This window comes from Scleropages formosus, chromosome 7 (assembly GCF_900964775.1).
Source record: "Scleropages formosus chromosome 7, fSclFor1.1, whole genome shotgun sequence".
Taxonomy (NCBI): domain Eukaryota; kingdom Metazoa; phylum Chordata; class Actinopteri; order Osteoglossiformes; family Osteoglossidae; genus Scleropages; species Scleropages formosus.
This window is the reverse complement of record NC_041812.1, coordinates 21,906,648-21,933,723: the sequence shown is the minus strand read 5'-3', so window position 1 is coordinate 21,933,723 and position 27,076 is coordinate 21,906,648. Positions and strand designations below refer to the sequence as shown.

General features: G+C 39.5%; 1 protein-coding gene across 1 annotated transcript in view; it reads left to right on the top strand.

Annotated features, from left to right (window-relative positions):
* The window catches only part of LOC108926262 (cadherin-8-like), a 62,803-nt gene extending 37,308 nt beyond the window's left edge, over positions 1-25,495 (top strand). The window contains 9 exon segments of the mRNA XM_018738850.2: positions 2,952-3,071; positions 4,662-4,829; positions 5,093-5,280; positions 9,235-9,488; positions 17,574-17,710; positions 19,355-19,476; positions 19,657-19,774; positions 23,500-23,751; positions 25,002-25,495. Of these exon segments, the coding sequence (XP_018594366.2) occupies positions 2,952-3,071; positions 4,662-4,829; positions 5,093-5,280; positions 9,235-9,488; positions 17,574-17,710; positions 19,355-19,476; positions 19,657-19,774; positions 23,500-23,751; positions 25,002-25,495 (1,853 nt within the window).
* The last annotated feature ends 1,581 nt before the right edge of the window (positions 25,496-27,076 follow it).

Below are 27,076 nucleotides of genomic sequence, written 5' to 3'. Positions count from 1 at the left end.
ATAACATCAACAGAAGGAGAGATTTGGATACAGACACATGATTCTTGTGTACAGTTCATTTGTCACACACTGCCATAGAAACCAGTCTATATTAGACAAGCGGCTGTGTATAGGTTTTTTTTTTTTTTTTTTTTTTTTCTAGTGATTAAACAAAAAACATACTAACTGTTTACTGAGAACTTCAATATCACGAACTTCAAGGTCAGGGAGAAGTATGAATCAAAAAGAAATGAGTTTTGAGACCCTTCTTAAATGTAAAGCGGGATTCAGCAGTCCTGAGTGAGACAGGGAGGTCATTCCACCATGTCAGAACCAGAACCGAAAACAATCATTCCTACAGTTATTTTAAAGAAACATATGGTCTTGTGTGCCCCTCAGGAGCACTGTATATCATTTTGTTTCTGAAACCACACAGATGGTTCTTTTTTTTTTAAATATACATATAAACACATAAATATATTGCAATTGGGGGGCGCAGTGGCGCAGTGGGTTGGACCAGGTCCTACTCTTCAGTGAGTCTGCGGTTCAAGTCCCGCTTGGGGTGCCTTGCGATGGACTGGCATCCCGTCCTGGGTGTGTCCCCTCCCCCTCCGGCCTTACGCCCTGTGTTACCGGGTAGGCTCCAGTTCCCCGCGACCCTGTATGGGACAAGCGGTTCTGAAAATGTGTGTGTGTGTGTGTGTGTGTGTGTGTGTATATTGCAATTGTGGAATTTTACATTACAAATAGATTTTATCTTTAAAGGCTACTTTTATGGAAGGCTGTAAGATATGCAATGTTTTGTGCCAGGTATGCAGTAAAGAGCTGGAAACAGACTGTAATGTCTCAACAGTAAAACAGTATGATGACTCTTTCTGACTTGCTTAATAGCAAGTAATATCCACATGTATGATATACTGGTACTGCAGTATATTGACAGAAATCTGTTTTTCATACTGGGTTTTCATTGCTCAGATTTTAATTGTGGCATAAACAATGCTAATGTTATCCCTCAACTAGACACCATGGGGATGAAGTGTATTCATTTAAATAAACATTGTAATAACCCTGAAATGAATTGCACTGACATACCCCTCCTGGAATTACACTGAAAGATGCTGAAATTCATTATTCATCAGGGTGAGCTGATGTTCTGTGTGTACGACCTTTTTATTAAGCTTTAAAAAGAGCATGATCACACACACACACACACACACACACACACACACACAAAACAATCATTGCACTTGTACCTATTTCACGCCTCTTGGTGTTATTTTGAGAAAGAAAGCTGAGGCTTGGATCAGTTAGTAGTCCACTTATGGGTAGAGAATAATGTGTTTGCACTTCCTCACAGAAATTACCTTAACTGGGGGCAGAAAATAAATCACAGCGTATGCAACGACACATACACGCACTTGCTCAGACATCAGGAAAGCAAGCCATGCAGCATGAAGGATGTTATTGGCATTCATCCTGCAGATATATGTATTCCTTACACACATCGGTGAAGGTCACTCAAGGGTCTAACAGTCAGGGAGGATTGAGTTCCACCGCTGTAGCAGTTATTGGTGTCAGAATATGTTGGTGTTTGCTGACTGTTCATCGGGGATGCTGGCAGCTGGGGGCTTTATTGTTGTTGCGGAGAGGACGCTGCCGTAACTGTTGATCATCGCTGACATGTGCAATGATTGTATAAAAAGCCCGAGCCACAAGGTCGTGCGAGGCATTCTAATGCGCCATGGCTGGTAACAGTGCGGGCTGCTATCGCTTGCTCTGCTTGGTTGCCCTTCCCTCTCATTACTTGGTGTTTGCTGAAGACCAGGGCTCCTTCTCTTATTTACCCACAAAAGAAAACTCATCTTTACGATCTCCTCTGACACTGCTCTTTCTTTGAGTCTCAGGGTGGAATAAGTAGTCGTGCCTGTGTGCTTCACCTCTCCAGTGCATTACAAGAACTCCTTCATATCAATAACTGGAAAAAGAATTACTGGGCTGAAAAATGTGTTGTGTAAGCGAACCGCGAATGTCTGTTTTTTTAGGATTAGGGTAATAGTACGTTCGTCTTTCTCCGCAGTTCAACATACAACAGAAGTAAGGTGATACTAGCATTGCTGAAGTGCAATAATTACACTGCAGTTTGATGAATCTGAACCCTTGGGTATTGCTGACATACCCCTACAAGCACTTCGCATTTATACATCTGCATGACTACATTTACGTTTACTTTTACATTTATTCATTTAGCAGACGCTTTTCTCCATAGCGGCATCCATCTCAGAAAATTAACAGTTTTGGAGATGCTGCCCTTGAAGTGCTGCGTTTGAGAAACACTAAACCAATACACACTTACAGTAAGGTCGTGACATAAGAAATTTTACCATTTGTGGGATCAGTGGGACGAGTTCCAAGCCTTGTTGGTGTGGGTTCCTTTAAAGTATGCATGTTACAAGAACTATTTATCAACACCAAATAATTTTATCCTCTGCAAAAGGAAGTTATCAGCAGGAGAAAGTGTCAGCTTTAGAAATTATTGGGCTTTGAAATTATCATCTTTTGAAACTATCTACTTCCCTGATAATAAATGTGTGTATATTGGTGTATCTTACACAGCATGCATGACTGATTGGGAAAGATGAGATGTCACCAGATGGGATGACTGCAGTTATGGTCTCCAGCCCAAAGATTTATTTTTATATGTTTATTTATTATGTTGATTTTATTTTATTTTTTTCGAACAAACCTAGAGTTGTATATGCAATCAAACCAAATAAACAATTCTCCCAGCCAACCCCTCAGATTTTTGCTGAAAATACACATCACCTAGTGAAAAATTCTAAGTAATAGAAAGTCACACAGGGAGGCCAAGTATGGTTTCTACGACTGTCTGACCTTCCAGGTCACCTCTTCACTCCCAATATCTCACAGACATTCACTTTAACTTGATGTTTGTTTCCCCCTGTCCTTTGCAGGTAGATCTGTTACCAAGGTAACAGCAACAGACGCAGATGACCCAGTATATGGGAACAGTGCGAAACTGGTGTACAGTATACTGGAAGGGCAACCATACTTCTCTATTGACCCCAACACAGGTGAGTAACTGGGAGAGTTACACGGTCTCCACTGAGGTTGTGCTCATCCCCCTTTACCTAGCCTTCAAAAAAAAAAAAAAAAAAAAACTCATATTAATTTTCATTTTTTTTCCAGATAAATGGTATTACATATTAACACTGTACATATATTCTGTATATGTCTGGTGTAATGGTACTATATTCAGCATATTCTATGTCATGAAAATTAAAGCAAAACAACTCTCATTTGTACACCTGATTATTGAATATCCCCAGACAACTCATTCAAGTGAGGCAGATGTTTTTGCAATTGCAAACGAAAGACAAAAGGACTGAGGAAAACAAGTTAGACCCCGTTCAACACCTCCAGCATCCTGTAGAAAATTGTCAACATTTGATTAATGAGAAAATATCATGTAACAGTTCCCTGAGTAGTTAATGGAAAGGAAATTAATGTTTGTCTTTCTTTCCTTTTCATAATATTACGTACTGCAGTCTTACATAAATAGCAGAGAATCTTCAAGAATAAGGATAGAAAATTTGGGAGGTTGTTATGGGGAGAACGGTTTTTACTCAGTTTTTGGTCTTCAAGTTTGTTGAGCTAAATTTCCCCCTCCGTGGTAATGTGAAAGTAATTACTCGTAATTCTGCTTTAATCTCCTGCTTGCTTTTCGCGTCACTGAGAGAAAATTTAGTAAAGCACAGACAGCAAAAGATTATGCACTGTGAAACTGACATCATTTCATGTCATGCTACTTCCCAGTGTTTCATTTCTCCAATGCACCAATACTTTTTTAAAATATTGTTTTTTTTTATTTCATTTCACCTGAATGAATGAATTAATTAAGTATCTAACTTATCTATTTATATGTTTGTTTGTTTATTAGCCAAAACCAGAGGTGTGAGGGTACAGTGCAAAAGAAGCTATGAAACGTTTTATTTTGATGTAACTCACTTTTCTATGTTCACAATTATCTTCCCGTGAATGTCTCCAAGAATTTTGTGTAATCTACCCCATGACAAACCCTGCTTGATAAAATAGGTTATTATCTTCACTCTATAAACTGGCAGGCTTCCGCATTCAGAGAGGATTATCCACATCCCTTGGTGAGCCCTACACCGAGCTCAGCGGCACTACAGTCAATAAACTTCACTCCACACACAATATTTAACATTACACCAGACAGACGGCATCATTTGCAGCCAATCAGAAGACAAACCATTCCTCTGTCACAGTAATCCAGAAAGTAAACAAGCTCATTTGGCAGCAGCACATGCCATCCTGAAGATCAAGGTAATATTTTGTGGGGTTTTTTTTTTTTTTTTTTTGAAGGGAAAAGACAAATAGGAATAGGAACTGGTATACAATAGGAACCCATTATATTGAACCCATCCAAACATTTCTGATTTCTGATAGGACCAAACAGTGGCAAATTATAGAAGATATGCATTATTTTCATTCTAATCCAGTTCTGCCAGAATGCTATTTTCAGTTTTGATTATTTTGGATTATAGTTATTTTGAAATAACTATAATCGACTGATGTGACATATTCTGGGTGAGATATAAAAACTGTTGCATAAATACCACCATGTAACTGTTTGATTTCAGCTGTTATTAAAATTGCACTTCACGGGATGGATCGAGAAATGAGAGAAGAATACCTGGTTGTCATTCAGGCGAAGGACATGGGAGGTCACATGGGAGGTCTGTCAGGGACAGCGACTGTCACAGTTACACTCACGGATGTCAACGACAACCCACCAAAATTTTCAAAAAGTAAGCCTCGGATTTTTATATTCAGTGTGTATTTGAAATCATAGGAAAAGTTATATTACCATGTGATATATATAAAAGCCTTTGTCTAATACAGATTTTCTAAGACTGTAAGTAGTCCTTCTATCCCTAGACATTACTTGCATTGCACATTTTATTGACTTTAATTTATGAATTTTCCCTAAATTTTCCCTATTTAAAACACGTTCCGTGATAAAAGTTATGCAGTGCCTACTATGTCAGTTTCTCCCCTTCCCTTCTGCCAGGTATATATGAATTTTCTATTCCTGAGGATCTTGGTCTGGGCAAAGCTGGAGGGAGAGTGAAAGCCAATGACAGGGATATTGGAGAAAATGCAAGATCAACATACAGCATCATCGACGGAGATGAAAAGGACATTTTTAAGATAACCACAGATCCTGAAACACAGGAGGGAATCCTCCTGCTGAAGAAGGTGAGTATTTAGCCAATGATCATCTGGTGTGCTGCAGTACCAGGCTGTCTAAACTACTAGTTGGACTGCAGTGAAATTAAAACATCTGATCAAGGGTATGACAGCAGGAGCTGGGATTCAATCCTGCGTCTTTTGTGCTCGCAGGCAGAAGCTCTAACCATTCTGCCTTCTGCTTTTGACCTTATAGATTTTCTAATCACCCATCCATAGGATGTGACAACCATCAAGCTTACATATTTTTGGAGGCATAAAAAGGGAAATTATTGAAGAAAGCAACATAGTTCCCACTGATCTGACCCAAATTCAACCACCTGAGTACTTTGTTAGAGCTAAACCAGTTTTTACTCCCTTCCAGAATAACATCAATGCCATACCACTTACCAAAAATACAAAAAAAAAAGTTGTATAAATCCATGGGGAAATGCAGAGAAAAGAACTCCAAGAACAAAGGAAAAACTTTTAAAGAAATCAAAATCTTTCTCAAACTATATAAATATTCAGGTGGGCTAATTAAAATTCATTGTTCAGCTGACTTAAAGAGGACCTGTAAAAATGTGAGAAAAAATGTTAAACATAATGCTGACTTTCAGATTGCTTTAAAATAAGTTACCCAGTTTTAGTACTAGAATAATTACAAATTTGTTCCAAAAACCAGCATGAATTAGTATGTCCTCAGTTAAGGGAAAGTATCTAACAAGTCATCAAGATAGTCATTGATTAGGCACATGTGTGAGTCCAGATGATTTAGATTCCTAATCACTTATGATTCTTTTTTTAAAGATTTTAAAGATTTTTTTAAAATATTTTAATGGAAGATTTTAATGTAGGAGGGGGCGCGGTGGCGCAGTGGGTTGGACCACAGTCCTGCTCTCTGGTGGGTCTGGGGTTCAAGTCCCGCTTGGGGTGCCTTGCGACGGACTGGCGTCCTGTCCTGGGTGTGTCCCCTCCCCCTCCGGCCTCATGCCCTGTGTTGCCGGGTAGGCTCTGGTTCCCCGTGACCCCGTATGGGACGAGCGGTTCTGAATGTGTGTGCGTGCGTGCGTGTGCGTGCGTGCGTGCGTGTGCGTGTGTGTGTGATTTTAATGTAATTTTAATCTGTTATGCAAATTTAAGGGGAGGTGTGGTGGTGCAGTGGTCCAGTGGGTTGGACCGGGTCCTGCTCTCCGGTGGGTCTGGGGTTCAAGTCCCGCTTGGGGCGCCTTGCGACAGACTGGCGTCCCGTCCTGGGTGTGTCCCCTCCCCCTCCGGCCTTATGCCCTGTGTTGCTGGGTTAGGCTCCGGTTCCCCGTGACCCTGTCTGGGACAAGTGGTTCAGAAAATGTGTGTGTGTGTGTGTGTGTGTGTGTGTGTGTGTGTGTGTGTGTGTGTGTGTGTATGCAAATTTCAAAAAATTATATATATTTTATACAAGCCCGCTTTAGAGAACTCAGATTTTAGTACCAAAAAAAAAAAAAAATACAATTTGGCATGGTCAGTTAACATTCTTTAGCTTATTAATGGGCTTATGATGCCCACTCTAGTGGTTACCAGTCTGAAAACCTTCTAAAACATAGCAAAAGAACAATTCAAAAGGTTTTCTTGGTCATTTCTTGTCTTTGAATCTGAAAAATATTCATTCTATACAGTGTGTACAAACAGCATTTTTAGTTTAAGTTCTGGCCTTAAAGCTAGCTTGTAATCAGCCTCCTGATTTACTGAGGAGATGGCAGGTCACACAGTGTAACTGCAGAACACTAAAAAAATGTCTTAAACTTTTTATGTATCACTGAATGCACAACTTCGTAGTCATTCGACACATTCTCATATGCCATTGTCTGAAAGAACATCTGTAAACTATCAGGCATTGGTAATAAATTATTAATGATTCATGTCTGCAAGGTTAAACACATTGATCTAAAGGAGGCTCCAGAAGCACAGAGTCAGTATTTTTTATTAATATATTTTCTTCGTATAAACTCTTTTATCTTCAATCACTCAGACCTCTCTACTGCCTGCGAATACGTATGCTTCTTGTCGTCTTGCTCGCTGGCGTCGATCTTTGATGTTCGTAGGCATGCTTTCCATGTACATGTTGACCCAGTGCTGAATTTCCACATGACGCAGAGCACGTGTACCAACTTGACGGAACCTGGCAGCTGCAGGAGGAATTGAACATTAAAGCAAACCTCCCTTCCTCCCTCCCTCCCTCCAGCAGCCTGCTGCCTACGCAGTGGCATGGACCTCAGCCGGGCACGATTCTAAAGCCAAATTGCAGATCCTCTTGACTGCGGCAGGTCAAGGGCCCTTAATGTTGAACGTGTTCCCAGTAGCGTGTTATGAAACAATGGCACTACACTCCGCTCCCAGTGTAGGTGACTGAGAGGAGCGGAGGCATGTCATACATGCTAATTAGACAAAATGGGGATAATGAGGACCTCTTTTAAAATGTATGGCTGTACCTGGGAGGGGGAAAAAAATGGTTGTTCAAAGTGTCATTTAGTGCAGAGAGACTGAAAAGGAGAACCCTCTGGCTGAAAACAGGCGATATGAAAATAAGAACACACACTCTATTATCTAAAAGTGAAAAAGAATAAAAGCAGCAAGGAAGGTATTATTATAATTTCACTTTTTTACAGAGAATGAGATCAGATGGATTTAAAGCAGAGGTGAACAACTCCAGTTCTCGAGAGCTGGAATCCTACAGGATTTTGTAAATAAATTTTAGCAAATATCTGCTTGACAGAAATGCCAAATGAGGTGAAAAACTCAACTATTTGAACACAGCAGTTAGAAATGCCATCTGCAACCCCCTGTTTAAACAAATAATACAAAATGGGCTGGGCTTATTGACAAGATTGCATGTGAGTTATCAAAATGTTCTGTAATATCCAACTCCATTCCAAACTCCTGCTGTAAGGAATCTATCTATCTATCTATCTATCTATCTATCTATCTATCTATCTATCTATCTATCTATCTATCTATCCTTCCTTGCTTCCCCAACACACAACTCGAGTTGATTTTTCATCATCTTTGCTTATTACCTGGCAGAACCTTAAGCCCCCTTCTTTCTTCAACTGAGGTCCAGGTCTGATTCTCCTAGAACACAATATCGAATTGACTTGATCCCATTAGTCTGGTATTACAGGAGCTCTGAGATGACAGAAACTACAGCATGAGTGGTCACAGATGGCCACAGGAAGGTCTAGTCACCGAGTCGTTACACAATTTAAGTTCATCATGGCAGGTTCTGCACACTAGCACGTTAATGTGCTGAAAAAACGTGCAGATACACGGTTGTGAGAACAGCATCCTCTGTCTGACTGACACCCGTGCACAGTTAAACCAAAACCCAGTGCTGTAAAGAAAATTAGTCATAACTATTGAATGTGTATTTCAGTATTTTGTTAATATTGTATACACACACACACACACACACACACACACACATTTTCAGAACCGCTTGTCCCAGACGGGGTCGCGGGGAACCGGAGCCTACCCGGTAACACAGGGCGTAAGGCCGGAGGGGGAGGGGACACACCCAGGACTGGACGCCAGTCCGCCTCAAGGCACCCCAAGAGGGACTTGAACCCCAGACCCACTGGAGAGTAGGACCTGGTCCAACCCACTGCGCCACCGCACCCCCCCGTAATGTTAATATTGTATATATATATATATATATGAGGGGGGTGCGGTGGCGCAGTGGCGCAGTGGGTTGGACCTGGTCCCGCTCTCCAGTGGGTCTGGGGTTCAAGTCCTGCTTGGGGTGCCTTGCAACGGACTGGCGTCCCGTCCTGGCTGTGTCCCCTCCTCCTCCAGCCTTATGCCCTGTGTTGCTGGGTTAGGCTCTGGCTCCCTGTGACCCGGTATGGGACAAGTGGTTCAGATTGTATGTATAACTGTTTTTGTCTTTTAGTGAATTTGCCATTATGCATGCCATTAGTGAAATGAATATTTCTTCAACTGTCTTAACAGCCTCTAGACTTTGAGAGCAAAAAATCCTATACCCTCAAAATTGAAGCAGCCAATGTGGGGTTTGACCCACAATTCAGCAGCGGCAGCCCCTTCAGGGACACGGCCACGGTGAGGGTAACGGTGGAGGACTCGGACGAGCCGCCTGTCTTCTCCCTGGCCAGCTACCTGCTACAGGTGCACGAAAACACTGACGTCAATACAATCATTGGACAAGTATCTGCCCAGGACCCAGATGCAGCTGCAAGTCCGATCAGGTGAGAAATAACATTTGATCCGCTCCTGGTTTACATTATGCTCTGTCAGGCTGCTGAACACACTAATGTCTACTACTGAATTCACCTGTTTTGTAACAGTATTTGTAGTGCTGGTAGAACCAAGCACAAAATCTAAACACATTAACATAAATAGAAACGCGCACACACACACACACACACACACACACACACACAGAGAAAATAATGTATATAGAAATAAAATATAATATATAAAATATCACATATGTGATATTTTTTATATTTTATATAAAATAATGTATATAGAAATAAAATGTATGCATTATGTATATTAAATTATATATAATTATACATATAATGCTTTTATAATCAGCAATTTCTGCATATTTAAAGGATGGATTTTAAACGCAGAACTTAGGAATTCATATGAAAATATAGTCTCAGTGATTCTTCTTCCGTCCTTATTATACAAGTTGTGCAAAGAAATATCACAAGAGCACCTTCAGTGAAGGTTAACCAGGTAATTTTTTTCTGTTCGCTCTGGCATTTCATGAACTCTCCAGTGACTTGCTGTGATTCAGAGACAATACTAAACAGGTTTTAGATTATGTAGTACACAGAGCAGAGAGGAAATTAAAGGATTTTCCTATTACAGGCCAGTTCAGCTTTCTGGTTTTTCAAATTTGCTTTTATTGGAACTATGCAATATTTATTTTTTTGGAGTCTTTTATTGTGATCAAAAAATACTTTTAGGTTTTGTTGACTAGGAGTTGGAACGTTGTTGCATAGCGTGTCACTAAAGTCTTCGCTAAATACTGGGCCACTGTAGCAGTAAGTGGTAATCATTATCACATTTTTATAGCAAAGTAAAAACCGCAGGAACACTTTAAAATGTTTGACCACAAGAACACTTTAAAATGTTTGACATAAAATGTAGACTTTCATGTGTGCAGCTATGTCTCCTTCTTTTAATGTAATGCATAAATTGTACTTTTGCTGAGATATATGTTGCTTTGGACAAAAGCGTCTGCTAAATGAAAAATGTAATGTAAATGTTTGAAAGATCATCCTATCACAGATTTTGCTAAAGAAAATACAAGTGGACTAAAATGAGTTTGACAAACATTTCATTTACTTCCAAGTGGAATTACATAGCTGGGGCGTTGTGGCGCGGCAGGTTTGGCTGGTGCCCACTATGTGGTGGGTCTGAGGTTCGAGTGCTGCTTGGGGTGCCCTGTGACAGACCAGCATCCCGCCCTGTGTGTGTGTGTGTGTGTGTGTCCCAGCCTTGACCCTGGCTTGCCATGACCCCGTTCAGGACAAGCGATTGTTAGCGTTGGTTTGTTGAAATTACATTTTCAGGCAGTCACTGGGTTATGAACGTACAACCTGTAGTTAAGAACCCCCCGTAAAGTCTCTTATATTAAAAATTCAAGTTACTGTACATACAAAGATGCGTAATAACTACTACTGCTACTTTGAAATGAGCATCAAAACATTATGTGTCTACAGCGGTTTGTTGGCTCGTGAGCCGAAGGTAGGACAAAGGCTTAGTTTTTTCAGTCGGACTGTCACGCCCACGACTTTGCCCCGAAGGTCCATGGCTGTAGAATCTCATTTCAGAAACCCGTCTTTCCAGCACTTTCGAGTGAACCATCGACTACCTACCCGTCCTTCCAAGTCCCTCATTCTCCTCAATCCCTCGTTCCGCTCCTGATGTCTGGGCTCCTGACAGTTGCAACACCTCCTCGAGCAGGACATCGGATTCTCCCCAAGACCTGTGTTTGCCCATTGCCCGACCCACGCCTGTCCCCGACCACGAATCTCACCTGCTCCCTTGTGTACCGACAATAAAAATCCCATGATTGGGTCCACACAGCTACCTCAGTCTCCTGCCCTCTCAGTATGACACAGACCATGTTGCTGTTAACAGTGTCTCATGTCTGTTATTCTATTTGGCTTTAATTTGTTTGATTTTACTCCTGCAACCATGGCACCAAAGTGTAAATCCAGTGCAAGTGATGATGACGCATCAAAGAAAAGGAAAACAATCACCATTGATATTAAAGTGGAAAAAATAAAGTGATCGGAAAAAGTTGAAATGCCAACAAACAATGGAAAAGTGAACATTTAAGTTTCTTTAATGTTTTTTATACACACACACACGCGCGCGCACACACACTCTCTCCTCCTCTCTCTGTATTACAAATACTGTAGTAACATTTGTTATTATTATTATTATTATTATTATTATTATTATTATTACTCTACTGTACTGACCCGCGTTACGTTGTTTAGGTGGGAAGATGTGTTTCGTGTCAATAGTTGCATTATGGGGAAAAATGTCAAATGTAGGTGTACAACCACTGGGGGCACTTTTAGGGGAAATGAAGGGGTGACCGTGTTTGGGAGTGTGTTGAGAGAGAGCCTGGGGGTCCTAAGAAGGGTGGGAAAGCTGGCTAGAAGAGCAGGTCCAGGAGGAAATGGGGTCCTAGGACCAAGGGCATGGTGTTAGAGTGGGATAGGGCAGGATAATGAGAAGCTGGATTTGAAAGCAACTGAACACCGAAGACGAAGGAAGGGAAAATGGTGCGAGGACAGAAGCCAGCGGGACAAATGAATAGCATCCAGCGGAAGAAAAGCCTGCGACTGTGGAGGTTGAGGCAGGGGAGCTGTTCTGGAGCGTGGGTGTCCAAGGGGACCCCGGGGAAGTGCACACCGTGGCGGAGAAGAGTTGCAAGGTGCCGCTAGAGAGGGGCGAGCAGGTTGAGTCGGGTCACCCTGTGCTCACGGTGGGAGCGGCAGGAAGAAGCAGCGGACCGCCGGTGAACACAGGTGCTGGACAAAGCCGCCCCGCACAGAGCTACACTTTCTCAGGGAGGTCGGATAACATGCTGGACGTCATGGAGCAGCGTACCTCGTCTATAGACAGACAATACTCTGTGGTCGAGGTGAGTGAACCTGCCAATGTGATTTCTCCACTTTCATGAAGAAAGTGCCCAGCCTGCCTGGCGCCCCAGTGAGCTTTCCAAGGTTAGCGCAGAGCGGCGGAGCAATCGCTGTGAATGCAGGAGGGCTGCGCAACAAGAGGGAGCCAGTCTCCTGAGCGTCGCGGTGGACTCGGCATGCGATGAGGGGACTATGGCGAGAGCGGCAAGCAGGGAGGCCTGCCTGGGTCCTCCGCTGAAAGATGGCCGAGCAGCAAGAGGTGCGGCGAGACAACCCGAGACACAAGAGGAGTGCTCGCCACTGACCACGGAGCTGGGACAGATCTGGACACTGGGAAATTTGTGGGGCAGGCAGCAGCGGGGAAGCTGCTATTCTTTTTGACGGAGGGCTATGTAAAGTCTCACGTTACGGTGTTTAGGCGGGAAAATGTGTTTGGTGTAAATAGTTGCACAATGGGGAAAAATGTGATATGTAGGTGTACAACCACTGGGGGCACTTCTGGGGGAAATGATGGGGTGGCTGTGTTTGCCAGTGTGTTGAGTGAGAGTCTGAGGGTGCTAAGCAGGCTGGGAAGGCTGGCTAGAAGCGCAGGTTCTGGAGGTAACGGGGTCCTCGGCCTGAGAGCATTATTTCCCTGTGTGCCGGTGTTCAAATAAACGTTTGGGATGAACGCTGTCTGTGCATCCCTCTTCGCCCCATTCAAACCCAAGGCGTTGCGCGCCACAGTATTCTCTATATTAAAGAAATTTTAGTGTATCTGCAAGTGTTTCTTTAATGTTTTTTGTGCATAGGACGGTACACGATACGCTATATACTAAGACAAACATTTGACTAACTCGTCTTAGATGCCCACCATACCTGACTGTTCCGACTTATTTACCTTTATTCATTTAGCAGACGCTTTTTTCCAAAGTGACGTGCATCTCAGCAAAAATACGACTTACGTACAAATCTGACTTAAAGACAGACTTAGGAACAGAACTTGTTTGTAATCTGGGGCCTGCCTGTACAATAGAAATTAATGCATTTAATTTAATCTAATCTAATTAATCTCATGCATTTTCCTTTAAACTAATGCATTTTCCTCAAGATAAATAACAACAATACACACACACACACATTTTCAGAACCACTTATTCCATACGGGGTTGCGGGGAACCGGAGCCTACCTGGCAACACAGGGCGTAAGGCCGGAGGGGGAGGGGACACACCCAGGACGGGACGCCAGTCCGCTGCAAGGCACCCCAAGGGGGACTCGAACCCCAGACCTACTGGAGAGCAGGACCCGGTCCAACCCACTGCGCCCCCCTTAACAACAATACCACCAATAAAATAATATTACTACTACTACTAATAATAATTTAGAGGAAGAAATCTTAATTTACCAAGAAAAAGTTGGATTCTTTCTTTCTTTCTTTCTTTCTTTCTTCTTCTTCCAAAATGTCACTGGAAAGAAAAAAAAATTATGAACTTTCAGAATGAAGTATTTATATACAGACCATATCTGCTGAATTAAATGATGGTGTCCTGCAACTATAAAAGTGTTGTACTTCATTTTAGAACACAGCTTTAAGGTTAACAGCCCTGATATAGGCTGACATTTTCTTTCATTTCTCTGCAGCTTGTCAATACAAATAAATTGTTGCACTATAGAATGCAGTGTTCTTTCATGATAAGCTACATCTATTACTGCCTCAATTAGGTGACATTAACAGCCCCAAGGTTTTAAAACAAATTAAACCAATGCAGATTTATTTTTTTGTTGGTTTGCTTGTTTGTTTAAATTGAACAAACTAGACCCACATCACATTTTTCTTATAAAAATACATATATCTAGTTCCAAAAAGAACATTTGTGGTACACCATGTGCTGTGTACCAATGATATCTGCTGTATGTATAGGTTTTGAACAACTAATGTGTCTCCTGACTCGTACAAAAAAGACCTGCCACCCTTTATTTAGCTTACTCTCATTAGCGAGATAACAGTAATGCAATTACTCAGCTAACAGAGCCACTCTTTCGGTTTGCCACCCCTATTTCATTCAGTGCCCACCAGGCGAAACCACCCCTGATTTCCCGTCGACTTCCTGATAATCGTGAGTCATTTTGCCCAACAACTTTTCCAATAAAGGGGCAAGGGTAAACTGGGGAAATCACTTTATGATGCCAATGATACGGGAGCTTCCCCTGTTGCTGTTTTTCATTTGTGGCACTTTTGTTATGAACCTACCTCCCTCTTCCCAAAAGCATTTTAAGTTGTCTCTCTGAAATGGATCATTGTTCCTATGCTGCTGCTCTGTTTTATTTTGTACAGTTAATGAATAAATGAATGATTCATGTTGTCCTTTTCCATTCAGATATACACCTCTTGCACTGTGGATGGAGTGGTGTTGGCCATCACTTTCCAGGGCATCAAAATGCATTCACTTGTAATAACATATTGTAAATGCCGCAATAATTATTTCCTGTAAAATGGATTCAAAACGTATCTTTTCCCCCTCACCTCCAACAGAGCTCAGTTTTGCTTGGATTATAAACTATACCATGTGAGATCAGTCAGGCTGGACCTTTCTGAGTCCACACAGGACAAGTGGGGTGGGTAGAGTGGAAGGGTTGCCTGGCTGACATATTTCATACATTATAATTCAGAAGAAGACAGACACCAAGACAAACATTTTAATTTAAAAGCCTTTGAGGAGAAGACATGGGATTCCTTGTGATCTCCCAAGGTGGAGTAGAGGTCAGGGTAGCTGGCACCCTGTTGGGAGGTCCAGCAACACACAGGCCAGTGTGTGAGAAGCACATTGCATAGAAAATCAACAGAATATCAACCTTTCATTCTGTTCAGCTGCCTACTTTCTGTTTTACATCTGCTGATTTATTTACTTACTTATTTACTTTGTGGTGAGATGATGGTCACTCCATCATTTCCCCCAGAAATTTATTTACTTACTTATTTACTTTATGGTGAGATTTACCATCAGTTTGTGTATCATTTTGAAAAGTAAATGCAAATAACTAAACTTTTATGAAATACTCCTAGACAAAGCTTTAATCAGTTCTATCAATTGTTATTAAACAGGATTATGCTTAATTCCAAAAGAGATACAGAGGAAAGGAAAAGCAATTTCTCTGTACTGCACGGAAAGGCTTCAGCAAAAATCCCATTCAATGGCAAGACCTTTACATTTATTATTTATTACTGTGTGGAGCAGCAGCTCCAAAACTAGACCAGTCAATAGCAAGTTCATATCCCAGAAGGGACACTGCTGTTGTAACTTTGAATAAAGTTCTTAAGGTACAATACCCAAGGAAATGTTTCTCTGTATTTTTAACTCAATGATCACACAATGGCATGATGTATAGGCTTTATGTGATAAGTAAATCTTTTAGGAAAACAATGACAAATCTGAACACAAGATACACACACACACACACACACACACACACACACATAAAATGTATATAATATGTAAATAATATAAACCTGAACACAAGATATATATTGTAATGGTGCATGTTACCGAGAGTTTGAGCAGGACCTGTGTTTACTGTAAATAGCTGAATTATGGGAAAAATGTAAGTGTTCAACTACTGGGGGGTCTTACAGGTAATGTAATGGGGTGACTGTGTTTGCCAGCAAGAGAGAGAAAACCTTGATGGGTGATAGGCAGGTTGGAAAAGGTTTGCTTGAGGTGCAGGTCCTGAAAGAAAAGGGGTCTTCAGTCCAAGAGCACCATTTTCCTGTGTGCTAGTGTTCTGATAAATGTTTGTCATGAACACTGTCTGTGTATCCTTTGCCCATCCAAACCCACAGTGCTGCATGCCACAATATGTGTAAGACCAATATATTGATGGAACATGTCATAAACCTTTGACTGTTGCCTGTAATATATTTTAAATGGTTATTCCAAGTTAATCGTCATTAAACTACAACTGAGATAAAACCAGCTTTACAGCTGTCAATGGAGTGAAGAAGAAAAGTGTTAAAATCACTATTAAAACTATTATGTCAGTGATGATAAATATGAGAAAAAAAAGCTAATTTACAAATTTGCTTACGATCACCCCCAGGGAATATTTAATTAACTTTTTGTTCAGCTACATAGCTCCTTTTTAATGTTCAAAAGGGTTTTATTTCTCGCAGAAATTTCTGGGGTTTATCGCACGGTGTACTGTCAACCTGTCACGGCAGAATCAAATGTTCTCACTCTCCTGGAACATGCTCCCCGGTGCTTTCTGCTGTCTGTGTGCCGTCTGGAAAATGGTGTGTGTGTGTGTGTGTGTGTGTGTGTGTGTGTGTGTGTGTGTGTGTGTGTGTGTGTGTGTGTGTGTGTGTGTGTATCTCCCCCAAGAAGGCCTTTCTCAGTTTTCAGCCCCTCTCTGATTTCCATTACTCTGTGTTGCTCTATGTCCCCTAATTTTCATTCTCAGTTTATTACAGCAATGAGACATCAATTCATTGGTTTCTGGTAGCTAGAGCCTGAAAAAGAAGGCTCATGTCTAGGTGACCTCACTAGGACAGATCACATTCATGTAAAGGGGTTGAAATGGATGGGGTTATTTTTACTGTAATTTATGTTCTATCTTCTTCTTTCTTTTAAAAGGCGTTCATTGAAAAGAACATGCTTATAGGGACATGTCCTCATTTCACCCTGCTCTTTCTTGTGTATGAATATTCTTTCTTATTTATTTACTTATCTACTCATTCATCTTTATTTCATCACTGTATGTATGTATGAATGTATGTATGTATGTATGTATGTATGTATGCATGTGTGCATGCATGTGTATGTGTATGTATGTATGTGTCATATATGGGTATGTATGTTGTTTATTATATACTGTAGCAACCAATTGGAATTTTCCTGTGGAATTAATAAGATTTCATTCAATTATTTTTTCATTCATTTTACCAAACACCAAGATATAGAAATTATCCTAAAAGGCTAGTTTTCAATTCTAGCTCATTTCATAGACCATAAGGTGACTGATTACTGTAGTTTAAAGTTTTTAGCACATACTTTACGCTGCAGGGAGAACATGAATTAGGTGCATTTAGATGGTTATTCATGGAATTTTTGGTTAAAAAACTGTGTATTACATGCCAGATTGACAATTTGTTTGTTCCACTAAGGATGATTATTCTCTACCAGGTACTTCATTGATCGCCATACAGACCTTGAAAGGCAGTTCAATATCAATGTTGATGATGGAAAGATAACTCTGGCCAAACCACTTGACAGGGAGACAGACATGTGGCACAACATCACAGTGACAGCTACAGAAGTCAGTAAGTATATTCTATTTTAACTATATCCATTTTTGTTTACTTATAATTATAGATTAAGCTCTAAAAAGGGTCTTAAAACTCACCTTTTCCAGACTGACTTCACCCATGATGTCTTAAGTTCATGCAAGGTATAAAAGTTCGTGCACTATAACTTTAAGATAAACCCTTACGCAGCTACTCTTCTAATGTAAATGTTTATATGTATGTCAAAAAAAAAAAAAAAAAAAAACTACTAGGAATGTGATCAGGAATCATCGATATTCTGGTTTTATGTAGCTACTTGCGTGATGACCGTTGGTGCATATGGTGGAAAGACACAAACGAACTGTACTTAAGAATCACACGTCTGCAACTGTGTCTCTCTTTCTCCTAATGTAGTGAACAAATTGTACTGTGTTCTATTTTCTATGACATGTAGATATTGCTTTGGAGAAAAGTGCTTGCTAAATTAATAAATGTAAAAATGTAAATGTAAGCCTTTATTTATGCTCTCCTGCTGCTCTCCTACAGTATATCTATTTGTTCTTTTTATCCCCTCCTACATCTAACTGCAGTTAAAAACATTTGATCCAAATGCAGCTTCTGAACATTGCCCTTATAAAAATGTATTCCCATTTTAATTCATTATTAGAGGTGAAATAAGTTTTCTCTAGTTCTTATATTGGTTTTAAAATCCATAACAACACCCCAGTTTTTGTTGAGTTTTTCCCCCCCTCCTCAATTCTACAACTCTTCTCCCAGATGCTTCTGATTTTAGACATAATTGCTGTTTGGATCCATAAGACCAAAAACTCATTTATCCTTTTACTGGTGACTGAGCTGAACAGTAATTTGTACAACTGAAGTGCAAAGAGATATTTGCAACAAACAGCCACACCAGAACTCAGCACAATTTTGCTCGTGTTCAAAGGAGATAAAACAACTTTTAGGAATGAGCAAACTAAATGGATAGAAAGAAGAAAGTCTTTGGAGCATATTAAAGAAAAATGAATAAGGTGCAAAACTGAATTCATTTGTACTTCTATATCAGTAGGACATACTTAGCTTATAAAGCTTGAAATTGTCTACCTCAACTTTTTGTACTGTATTAATGTTGCTCAAATGTAAGACATTTCATTAATGGTTTCCAATGTAAATCAAGCAACATATTGTCATAAGAAATTAAAACAGGAAGATGTTAAATGGATCCACTGTGTTACTTCTGTGTCGAACAAAACCACATGAAGTCGCAAATAAATTTCAAAAAATAAAAAAAAGTAATCATTATAAAATTAATGGATTTTAGATTTCATGTCTATTGCCAAGTCTTAGTATTCCCAGGTCTTTCTTTTTTTCATACTTTCTGGCAAAGATTTGAGCTCATCGTCACTCTGTCCTTATTTTTAAGGCATAAAATGAAAACATCATTCATTATAAAAATTAATGGTTTCTTTAAAGAACACGAATAATAATAATAATAATAATAATAATAATAATAATAATAATAAACTGTTACTGCTTCTCAGTCGCGACACATTGTGTAACTGGTTTTGAGTGAAGATGGTAAGAAATTTACCTTTTTTTGTATGTTAAACAAACAATAGCCTAATTTGTATTAACAAACAAACACTTTTGCTAATTTGTTCCCCTGTGTCTTTGTGTCAGGAAACCACAGTCAGATCTCTCGGGCTGTCGTCGCAATTAAGGTGTTAGATATAAATGACAACGCACCAGAGTTTTCCAGTGACAATGAGGCTTTTCTCTGTGAAAATGGGAAACCAGGCCAGGCGAGTGCATCCAATCCACCATCATTTGATTTGCATCTACTATGAAATTAAAAATCAAATACTTAGGGAATAATAATACTAATAAGTGTAAATACAACTTAGCTTCATATGAAGAGCAGAACAAAGTAGTGCATGCTTATTCCTTTTTTTGAGTTGCCATTGTGCTGTGTTTCTCCTCAGGTGATTCAGACTGTCAGCGCCATTGACAAGGATGACCAGCGAAATGGACATTTTTTCATCTACAGCCTGGTGCCAGAAATGTCAAACAATCCAAATTTCACAATAAAAAACAACATAGGTAAAATTACTTCTATTTTCTGTAGACTAATAGAGGTGCTTTGTGAACAAGTTCTCTTACAGCCGACAGTATCAGAAATTCATACCACATATATCATTCGGAAGAAAATGAGCCTGTTCCTTGCACTCTGTGTACAGTAAAGCATCTTCTAAGGCTGCTATAATGCAGCAGATGGCACTAAACATGTCGCACTAAATACCATGATGAGGAGGCTAAGTGGATTTCTTTGTCCTCTATTGCGCTTGGTGAGACTCAGTCCACAGCTTCATGTTTCATAATATTTTCAAAAAGACTCTCAGTAAAGAATCTTCATCTGGCTCCCCCTTCTGCAGAATATAAGCTGCTGGCTGTGTTTGGAATGAAACACCACCTGATTTATTGGGAACGAGAAGTTAATCCCCTAGATTTTTTCCTAGAAGTCAAAGAACAACAAAGCATTTCTGAGGAAGATCTGGAAGTTTGGAGTCATCATTCAGAAACCAAAACACTTTCATTAAAAATTTACAGAAGTAAATATTGCTGGATATGAGTGGATAGGAGTGTACGGGAATAAGAAACTGCACAGCTACAATGGTATTCCAGTGTTTGCATACCTAAGGCTTAAGCATGCTTCCCACAATACTTTGGTTTACAAATGTACTTCATTCCTCGAAATTCGTTCATTTTGTGAAAATTTGTAACACTAAAATGTCAAAAACCATTTTTTCTTCTGGAGAAAATTCATACTCATTTCAGGCAGTACCCAAGTAATCCTAATTAATTAATCCTAAACATAATAAATAATCTAGTTACAAGTTAGCTAATTAAAGAAAACAGAAAGGCAAGAAGTTGATTAGCTTAGTTAACCATTCAAATTTGTTTGATTTTTTGCAGTAAATAATTGCAATAAACAGCACAAAGAACTTCTTGAGAGAGCTAGAGCATTTGTTCCCACTGGGATATAAACACTGGACTGCTGAGGGCCAAATCAAAATGGGGTGCTGGCCAAAAATGTTCACTAAAATTTCTGTCATATTTGAATGGAAATGTTTGCATATATGATAATATTCTAATTAATAATATCTGAAGGTATAAATTCAATGGTCTAGCAGAAATGGAAACCCATAATTTGAATGTTTGTGAGTTAGGAATGGGTGTGTATACAGCTACCACGTTCAACTTCCATTCCTGCTAATATCACTATTCAGAGGGCTGTTCTCCATCGTGTGAAGTGCTTTGAGATCAAAGCAACCTATGTAATCATCATTTCACAAGGTAGCTTCATGCTGCCAAACCCTCAGAATGTCATGGTCAGAGAGCGGATTACAATATCAGCTATTTCCTGTAATGTATCTAGATCCATAATTGAAGATGATGAGCATGCTGGGAATACTAATGGGTAGATTGCATCAACTAATCTTGTGAAATTTAGAGAAATAATACAGTAAGTATGCAAGCTATTGATTTTTTGATGATACGAATTGATTGAAAAGCGGCTTACTGACTTATTTCCACTGTTGTAGTCTTTGATTGCAAGGTAGAAGCACAACACAGATTCCCTTGTAATGACTCAGGTGGGGGGCAGTACCATCTTATTGCAATTGTATATCTTGTAACAATTACCCATGGAGCACTGTATGTGAGCGGCAGTTAACTTAATTAAGAGAGACAGAGTTTTAAACGCTCCTTAATCAGGAGGTTCAGCCCACTGTGAGTTCCCCATGTATTTTGCATATTTGTGAAGCTGATTGGGGAAAAATATGGTGGCCTACCATTCCCCAGCAGTAAAGTCTTATATCACATTCTTTGCTGTATTAGTGGGACAGCAGGTAATGCAGTGGTTGGAACCGCTGCCTTTGGATTCAAAGGACATTGGTTTGATCCCGAGCTCTAGCTGTGGTACTCTTGAACAAAATATTTAACCTTGAATTGATTTGTCTGATTTTCTTCTTCTTCTTCTTCTTCTTCTTCTTCTTCTTCTTCTTCTTCTTCTTCTTCTTCTTTTTTTCCTTTTCAAGCAGCTGAACTCCAAAAACATATCCCAAAATGAACCTTCTGGCTCATATAAAACAACTGGATGGATATGTTAGTGGTTTGAAAAGTCAGACTGAATGTTCATTTGCTTCTAGAACTTACAACTAGCTCTAGAAGGTTTCTGAACTTTCACTTTGCATTTTTCTCCTTCTAATAATGCATTAAGTTATTAGGCCCTTATTAGGTTGGCTGAGGGGGTCTTTTTTATATTTAATTTTTTTCTCAGGATCTTTCAGCCTTTGCTTTAATGTTAATAATGCCATATTTTCATGAGCATTGTGTTATGAAAAATGTGTGCATCAAAGATTTTTTTTCCCCTTTTTGCCACCGTTCTGCAGTACTCCCTTTTGTCACACACATCAATAAGTTTGCTTATTCTAATAGAAACTAATGGGCCATAAAATAAGGCGTGCGGTGGGGAGGCATAGCAGCTATTTTCCACATCTACTGTATCATATATGTATTAAAATTATCCGTCTGTAGTTATCCACTTGATTGAAGTATGATTTCACTTATTTGCAGCTTTAGAGTCTTTGGCCACACCTTCACCATTTGTTTTTGTGCTTTTCATCTCAACATACAATATCAATTTACATTTCTCTGCAGGTGTATGAAAAAGCACTAGAAATGTGTCTCCAAATTCATTCCCTGTTTATGAACTGTATAGGACCACGTGTAAAGTTTTAATGCAGTGAGAATGGAAAGCTGCACAATCAACATTGGACTTTATTATAGATGCTACAGAGAGCTAGTGGCACTTGAGGGAGTGGTGTTTCTCTGGAATCACTAAATTTCAGATACCACATTGATAAAAAAAGCAACACCTGCATCAATCATTATTTTATACTTTAATAGAAATCCATGAATGAATGAATGAATGAATGAATGAATGAATCAATCAATCAATCAATCAATCAGTTAATTTAAATATTAATTTCAAAATTTTTAAGAAGTATCCATAATTTTCCCTACAAATAATCTAACGGCACTATAATTATCTTAGTGGCTGGCACTTGGCAATATTAAATTTATTGTTATTACTGTTACATTTATGGGTGGCCTACTGGTGCAGTGAGTAGTGCTACTGTCTCACACTGCCTGCATGGTGTAAGAGGATGTGGGTTTGATCCCTGTTCAGTCTGTGTGGAGTTTGCATGTTTTCCTTACTTCTGCATGCCTTTCCTCTGGGTGCTCTGGTTTCCTCCCACAGTCCACAGACATGCTGTTCAGGTTTACCCATAGTGTGTGAGTGACAGAGAGTGTGTTCCACTGATGTATGGATGAGTGACCCAGTGTAAGTCACCTTGGTGAATAAGGTGTGTGGGCTGATAACACGACATAGAATCCATTGGAAGTTGCTTTGGAGATAGTGTCTGCTAAATAAATGTAAATGGTCAAAACTACTTATCACTGAAATATAAAATCCATTAATATGCAGAATTTTACTTCTATAAATAATGTGTTGTCACAACAAAGGAAAACCAAATAAAACTGCACTGTTGGTTTACACAGGTCCAAAGAAATTCACACAGACTGTTTTGTAAGAGTGTGACTTATGTATGCAATAGTTGTAAAATGACTGTATTGATGTGGCTACATAAGTACATGCTAAAGACTATTTTAAATATTTAGCTCTGAGAATTTATAAATAGAATTAACCTAGTCTTGGAGTTTCTGCATATATGTGAGTTCCCTTTTGTCTCTTTATCCAGACAACTCCATCAGCGTTGTAGCTAAGCATGACGCCTTTCGACGGCAGAAGCAGGAGATGTACTTTCTGCCCATCGTCATCAGTGACAATGGAAACCCTCCATTGAGCAGCACCAACACACTCACCATTCGGGTGTGTGGTTGCAGCAATGACGGCGCTGTGCAGTCCTGCAATGTTGAAGCCTTTGTTTTGCCTATTGGAATAAGCATGGGAGCTTTGATAGCTATTCTTGCTTGTGTGATCTTACTCTTAGGTACGTGCTCTTGCAAGCTGAACACTTCAAAACATGGACACAGCTGAATATATTTATTTATAGAAATTTTTGCATTAGACCTACATTAGTAGGCTATGACATGGCAGTATGCGACTGAGGACAAAGAGTGTCATGTAAAAAGCAAATTAGTGCCTTCCAAGTGCAATGAACATAATTAGCCTACATTATGAAGGCATTTTTAGTCTCTCCCAATGCCCTGTCCATTAATGTAGCGCAGCTAAAGTTTGTTAGTTAATTTTTTAAAAATGTCATTGCTGCATTGGGAAGGTATGGAGGATAAGGACTGTGATAGGGTGGGTGTAAATGTTCAGTAAATGGCCAATGAATGTTCTTCCTTTTTCCCAAGATTCCACAGGGGAGTGTCCAAATTTTGGTCACTGATATGGGATTCCAGAATGAAAGTGTTGTTTTCTCTCTCATAAACAAGTGGGAAAACGAGAAGCAAAGTAAAACACAAAATGGTAGAATAAAATGAATATCAAAGTGGCAATTTTCAAATCACCGGGGTAATACACAAATAGAAATTATAACACGGAAGAAACAAAGTGGTAACACCAAAGCAAAGTGAAAATACAAAAAGCTAATTAATAAATTTGTATACACACACACACACATTATCAGAACCACTTGTCCCATACGGGGTCACGGGGAACCGGAGCCTAACCCAGCAACACAGGGCGTAAGGCCGGAGGGGGAGGGGACACACCCAGGACAGGACGCCAGTCCGCCACAAGGCACCCCAAGCGGGATTCGAACCCCAGACCCACCGGAGAGCAGGACTGTGGTCCAACCCACTGCGCCACCGCGCCCCCCTAAATTTGTATATTATTTTTAAATTCATTTCAGAATTCTTTTATTAATATATTGATTTCAGTATGAATCACAAAAAATTTATTATAGTTGTCACTTACTGTTTCCTGGATGGTTTTATTGATCATTATTTGATGTATTTTACCAGCTTAGTTTATATTTTTCAGTTTGTCCCCCATCCTAGATACTGCTGCTAGTTTACTGCCTAATTTTGTCAGGAATTTAGTTAGTTGATCTTCAAACACCTTGTTTCTAAGTATGACTAATATGTATTGATACCACCTTACTGTTTTAATTACTTACTGTACACACATATATTATATATATATATATATATATATATATATTGACTTCTACTAAGCAGTGTGCTCCAGTGCCATCTAACCTTTTTTACTATTATTTGTTGCCTTACAATTTAGTCATCATTGTACTCTACGTGACGCTGCGCAACCACAAAAATGAACCACTCATCATCAAAGACGAAGAGGATGTTAGAGAGAACATCATCCGATATGATGACGAGGGCGGCGGTGAGGAGGACACAGAGGCTTTCGACATTGCTACACTACAGAACCCTGACGGTGTCAACAGCTACTTGCCACGGAAGGACATCAAGCCGGACCTGCAGTTCATTCCTAGACAGGGACAGGATACCGGCTCCAATGGAGTTGATGTGGATGCTTTTATCACTGTGCGGCTCCACGAGGCAGACAATGACCCCACTGCGCCCCCATATGACTCTATTCAGATCTATGGTTATGAGGGGCGTGGCTCTGTGGTTGGCTCCCTAAGCTCCCTGGAGACAAACTCTTCAGACTCAGAGCAGAATTATGACTACCTCAGAGACTGGGGTCCACGTTTCAGAATATTGGAAGATCTCTACCTAATGTCAGAGGGAGACAGGGACACTTGACCGTGGACCTGGAAAGACTCTTGAGTCATGTTTACATAATTGTTTGTTCTGCTGGGGTGAACCAGATATTAGAGATCATCTGAAAAAATGTGAAAAAGAAAAAAAAAAAGGAGACACATTTTTATTCTTAGTGGAAAGTATAGCTTTCATAATCTTCCACATCATTTACATTGTAATGTTGACACAGGCTGACTATTTGTATTAACAGGTTTATGATTTTGTGGGTCGTGAGTTTACAGTCTATTGAGTGTTTATATATTCATGATTTTTCAGCTGTGACCACCAAAAATATAGGAATTTAGACAATTAGCACTGGTTTTGATAACTAACATGGATAATTTGGTATGGACAGGGCAACCAAAAGAATATTAATGTGTACAGGGCACTATGTTGGAGACTCAACAGAACACACACAACCGCTACAACCGCTATCCCGAGCTGGGTTGTGGTGAACCGAAGCCTAAGCCGACAACACAGGGTGCAAGGCTGGAGGGGGAGGGGACACACCCAGGATGGGACACCAGTCCATCTCAAGGCACCCCAAACAGGGCTCGAACCCCAGACCCACCCAGAACAGCAATCGAATAATATGATACCTAACATTAGGATGAAAACTGATAAAAACAAAAAGGCATGAACAATAACAAAAATGCATTTTTTTTCCTAGATATATGTATAATAGGAGGAATTACAAGACTAAAAATGATTTAATTAATACTAATGTATACTTTTAATACACAATATTGTTTGATAATGGATGGACAAATTTATTATATCAATTCTGCAAGCTTTTAGTCCAGCTTTATAGAAATGTTTGTATTACCAATTATCAGTGTGATTTGTACTTGCTTGTTCATAACGGACTAATGAAACAAAATTATTTAAATACAGTAGATAACAATGGGTCCTTCTTTGTACATGATGTAGTCACAACTACTTTGTTAAAAGAAGGTATGGTGGTAGCAGTTTGATATTGCTTATTTTACTTTGATTTGTTGTTTTGTTTAGACCAAATTTAGATGTGAAGACAAAACAGCATTTACATGTTGTAAGCAAACAGAGATTGTGTTAAAATTACACATATACACATATACACACAAAAATACATGCTCAGTGAAAATTGTTTAAGCACAATTCAGTGTGATGCAAAATAACTTGGTAGTCCAGAGATGAAGTACTAATGAATGACATAAAATGCACATACAAACACACACACATGCACATACATAAACACAATTCAGCAGAGGCTTAAAGATCTCCATTGCAGGCTGTTATGTTTAGAAAAAATATAAAATGTACCTATTGTTATCAAAGTCTTTTTGTTTAGGATATTTTGGCTTAGTATCTCGTCTTAGCACATTCTAAAGTTCCTGAAGCTGTGTGGATACTCATTTTGTACGCATACATCAGATGGCAGTTGCAGTAGACTCTTGCAGTAGTCTTAAATGCAAATCATATTTTCTATTGTGCTTTAAAGCTAAAAGCTGGTATGTTAATTATTTAGTATTTGTATTGTCATAAAATATATATGTATTGTTTCTTATTTTGCAAAATATATTTTTTCTAAAAAAAAGACTTAAT